Genomic DNA, 3,951 nt, shown 5'->3' on the forward strand with positions numbered 1-3,951 from the left:
TGACTTTTAGAAATTGACTTTTAAATGAAATATTTATATTATTCTCTGATTTCTAAACTTCATCTCTTTTTTTTTTCAATACCAAACACTTCTATAAATTTTCAAAGCCAAATTTTTTCTTTATTAATTTTTAAATTTACAATTAACTATATCAATGATTTCAAACAATATCATTCATTATAAGTACTAAACTCAATAATTAACTAATCCACTAAGCTCATTATCCCAAAACCCCATTGGCTTTTTCTACACTTTTTCTAAACCAACCTTTATCTAACAACAATTCTAAATTAAACCTTATACCCACTGATGCAAAATGGTAGCAATAAATGAAAAAAGCAACCACATAAGCTGAAAAAAGAAAAGAAAAAAGCCAATGGATGAACTCGAAATTAGGCAATCTAACAAAATGTGTCTAAAAGTGGCAAAACAATCAACAAGAAACCTAATATTCCACCCTGTTTAACCCCAATGATCTTCTTGCAATGGAAGAATATGGCAACCAAACAACAACACAAGAGCTCCAAACAATAATAAGCATCCAAGCCGAAAAAAATATGGAACTTTCCCTTTTTATATTTACCAGTCTCCAGTATTAGATAATAGATAGAGATATCTAACTACCAAGGCTAAATCTAAACTATATAGCAACTCTTTCAAATATTAATAGAATTAAAAGGGCCCATAAGCCAAGCTAATGAAAAGCATAGTAAACAATGAACAAAAACATGGAAGGAATTCATGATATAACAGCAGTTTTTTGTTTCTTCTTTCTTCCTTTTCTTTTGAATATTGTTAAAACTATGTTTGATCAAAAGACGATGATTGATTAACTGAAACATTAAGAAAAGAAAGAAAGAACATTGACCCAATTGACCCCAATTCCTCATCATTTTCAAAACTTACACAAGAATTATTTTTTTAATGGAAAGAAAACTAAGAGGAAAGTGGTGGAGGGGGTAATAATTGGTGTAAATTTTGAGCAACCTGATTTTGTCCTCTGATTATGAAAGGATGCTGCAATAATTGAGCCGCCGTCAATCGCCTCGTCGGATCCTTCTGCAAACAACATGATATAAAATGCCTAAATTCATGAGAAGCAGTGGGCGGTGCCTCCGGTGGTTGGGACCAGGGATTTAAATTACGGTCGCGGTCGCGTTTTCGGTCGCGTCTATCGCGGTCGCGGACATAACGGACGCTATTGCGGTTACTGCGGATATCGCGGTCGTGAATTTTTTTAAAATTTGCACAACTTATTATAAAACATAAGAATTATAATTATAATTATAAAAATCATTTTTTATGATTTTTAGAGTTTTAAATATTTGGACTTTGATTGCTTTTTGCTGTTTATTTGGACTTCATTTTTCTTTTTTTAATAACATTATATTGGGCTTTTATTAATAGAACAAAATTACAAAAATTCTAAAAAAGGGCCAAAGTAGATGGCCCAAAGTAAAAAAATCTAAATATTTTTAAAGTAAAAAATCTAGATATAATCCTAAAAAAGGCACCGATTCCTTGCCCAATCAGTTGAAATCTGCCCTCTCTTCTTCCCATAATCCCGTCATTTCATTTTCAATTTGACCATTTCCTTTTTCAAAACTTTTCCTTCCGAACCGTTCATTTTCTTATTGTTTTGAAGCTTTCTTCCTTCCGTTCTTCCTCTCCTGGTTCTTTCTAGTCTGGTTCACATAGCTAATCGTATCTTCTTTGTTCTTCAGCGTACTCAGGCCCTCAGGGAGCTCCATTTCCAGGCATACCTCCTCTTTTTTGTTTTTTGTTCTTTTTCCCGTTATCTTCTTTGTTCTTTGTTCTTTTTCATTTTTTGATTGAACTGTGTTTCAGTGTTTCTGTTGATTTTTGTTTAGAAGAGATGATTTTTTTTTAATTTGCTGTTAACGGGAAATAACGGGAATAGCGGCCCGTTATTGCCGCAATTGGCCGTTACCCGTTAAATTGCGGCCGTGATCCACCGCTATCGGTGTGACTCCGCTTCTCACCGCTATTTTTAGCAATTGCAGTTTCGGACGACGCCGCTACCGCTATATAACGGCCGCTATTTCGATAACGGACCGTTATTTAAATCCCTGGTTGAGACATACAAATTGCACACATAAGACTGGCCCAATCACCTTGTCTTCCCACCGCAAAAGGAAACCTCCCTAAATAAAATTCCAATATGCTAACCCCTAAACTCCAAATATCACCAGCGTAACCATCGTATTGTCCTTGGTTTAAATCAGTGTTGATCCTTTCAGGGCTCATGTAAGCTATTGTTCCAACGGATGAATTACATGGATGCATGGTTTGATCCAAGATCCGACTCACACCAAAATCAGCTATTTTAACCTTCTTCTTCGAATTGATCAACAGATTCGAGGGTTTTATATCGCGATGAACGATGTGTCGCCGGTGAAGGTAGTTTAAACCAGGGATTTAAATAGCGATCCGTTACCGAAATAGCGGCCGTTATATAGCGGTAACGGCACCGTCCGAAACCGTTACTGCCGAAACCCGCTATACCCGCAATACACAATAAGTAATGTAAAATTCACGACCGCGATACCCGCAGTGACCGCAATAGCGTCCGTTATGTCCGCGACCGCGACCGCAATTTAAATCCCTGGACTTTAAACCATTGAGGATTTGTCGAGCTAGATCCGATAAGTTAGATTCGTGTGATATATGAGTCCCTTCTAAAGATCCAACATCCATGAATTCCAATAGGACCTGAATTTCGCCATTTTGATCGTACATTTCATGGCATTTGACAACGTTAGGATGATCAACATCACGGAGGATTTCGATCTCTCTACGGATCTGACGACGGACTGTCTCTTCATGGTTCCCGTAGATGACCTTAAGTGCATAAAGGCGAGACGAAGGACGGTGGACGACTTTATACACGGGGCCTCCCGCGCCGCTTCCTATTCGGTTGACCCGATCGATTTCTAACAAGTTGACTTGTTTAGAGTTAGCGTTACCGTTGGAGCAGGTTGACTGAGCAGCGTTGGAAGCGGGAGGAAGCGAAAGAGGGACGGGGAGGGATACGGTGCGTCGAGGAAGCGGTACGGTTAGTTCCACCCGCCTACGTGGACGGTTTCTATTGGCGGAGGAGGAGCCGCCAACTGCCGGCGGTTGAGATTGTTGATTGGGTCTCATTTCTCCCAAAGAAGGAGAATTGACGGAATAGAGAAATAGCATTAAGATTTTTTTTATTTTTTTTAAGATTTAATGTTTTGATAAATAATTTTTTTTGTTATTTAGTATGGTTATTATAAGAAAAATATTAATGAAAATTTTAAATTAGAAAAAAAATGTAATTTTAAACAAGAAAAACAAACTCATAAAATAATAGTAAATAATTAACACTGTTGGCAAAAACAATAAATAGATGATACTAATTTTAAGGTAATTAGAGTTTAATTTTAAAATTAAAAATATATTTTTAATTATTTTAGATAAAAATTAAGATCGAATTATAATTATTTTTTAATCATTTTATTATAAATTTTAATTATATCTTCTTCTTTTTTGCATAATGTCTAAAACTACTCATAACCTCCTACCAACCCATAAATAGGAAAAAAAGGCGTTTCAACACATTCAAACCTACGTCCTCTTGCATTAGCAACAATACCTATTTTAATTGAATTAAGACTCAATTGACTTAGTTAAATTAAGACTCAATTGACTTAGTTAAGTTTATTTTTTGCTGCATTATAAAGTTTATCTTAATTAGACTTGGAAATTAAAAAATAGCTAAGACTATACTATTGAGTTAAATGAAAGGAATATTTTTAGAAGTTGACTTTTTTTAGGGTAAATTATTAAAATAGTCACTTTTATTTATTTCAGGTTATATTTTAGTCATTTATGTTTGAAATGTTGCGTTTTAGTCACTTACGTTATTGTGTTGTAATATTTTAGTCATTGAGCCATTAATTG

General features: G+C 35.0%; 1 protein-coding gene across 1 annotated transcript; it reads right to left on the reverse strand.

Annotated features, from left to right (window-relative positions):
• Window positions 1–863: 863 nt before the first annotated feature.
• LOC121230801 (mitogen-activated protein kinase kinase 4) lies at window positions 864–3,262 on the reverse strand. Its single transcript, XM_041116239.1, has 3 exons — window positions 2,640–3,262; window positions 2,102–2,432; window positions 864–1,129 (listed from the first exon to the last, which is right to left on the reverse strand). Exons 1-3 carry the CDS (start codon window positions 3,205–3,207, stop codon window positions 937–939), a joined length of 1,092 nt encoding a protein of 363 aa, XP_040972173.1. The 5' UTR covers window positions 3,208–3,262; the 3' UTR covers window positions 864–936.
• Between the last annotated feature and the right edge of the window lie 689 nt (window positions 3,263–3,951).

This window comes from Gossypium hirsutum, chromosome A06 (genome assembly GCF_007990345.1).
Source record: "Gossypium hirsutum isolate 1008001.06 chromosome A06, Gossypium_hirsutum_v2.1, whole genome shotgun sequence".
Taxonomy (NCBI): Eukaryota; Viridiplantae; Streptophyta; class Magnoliopsida; order Malvales; family Malvaceae; genus Gossypium; species Gossypium hirsutum.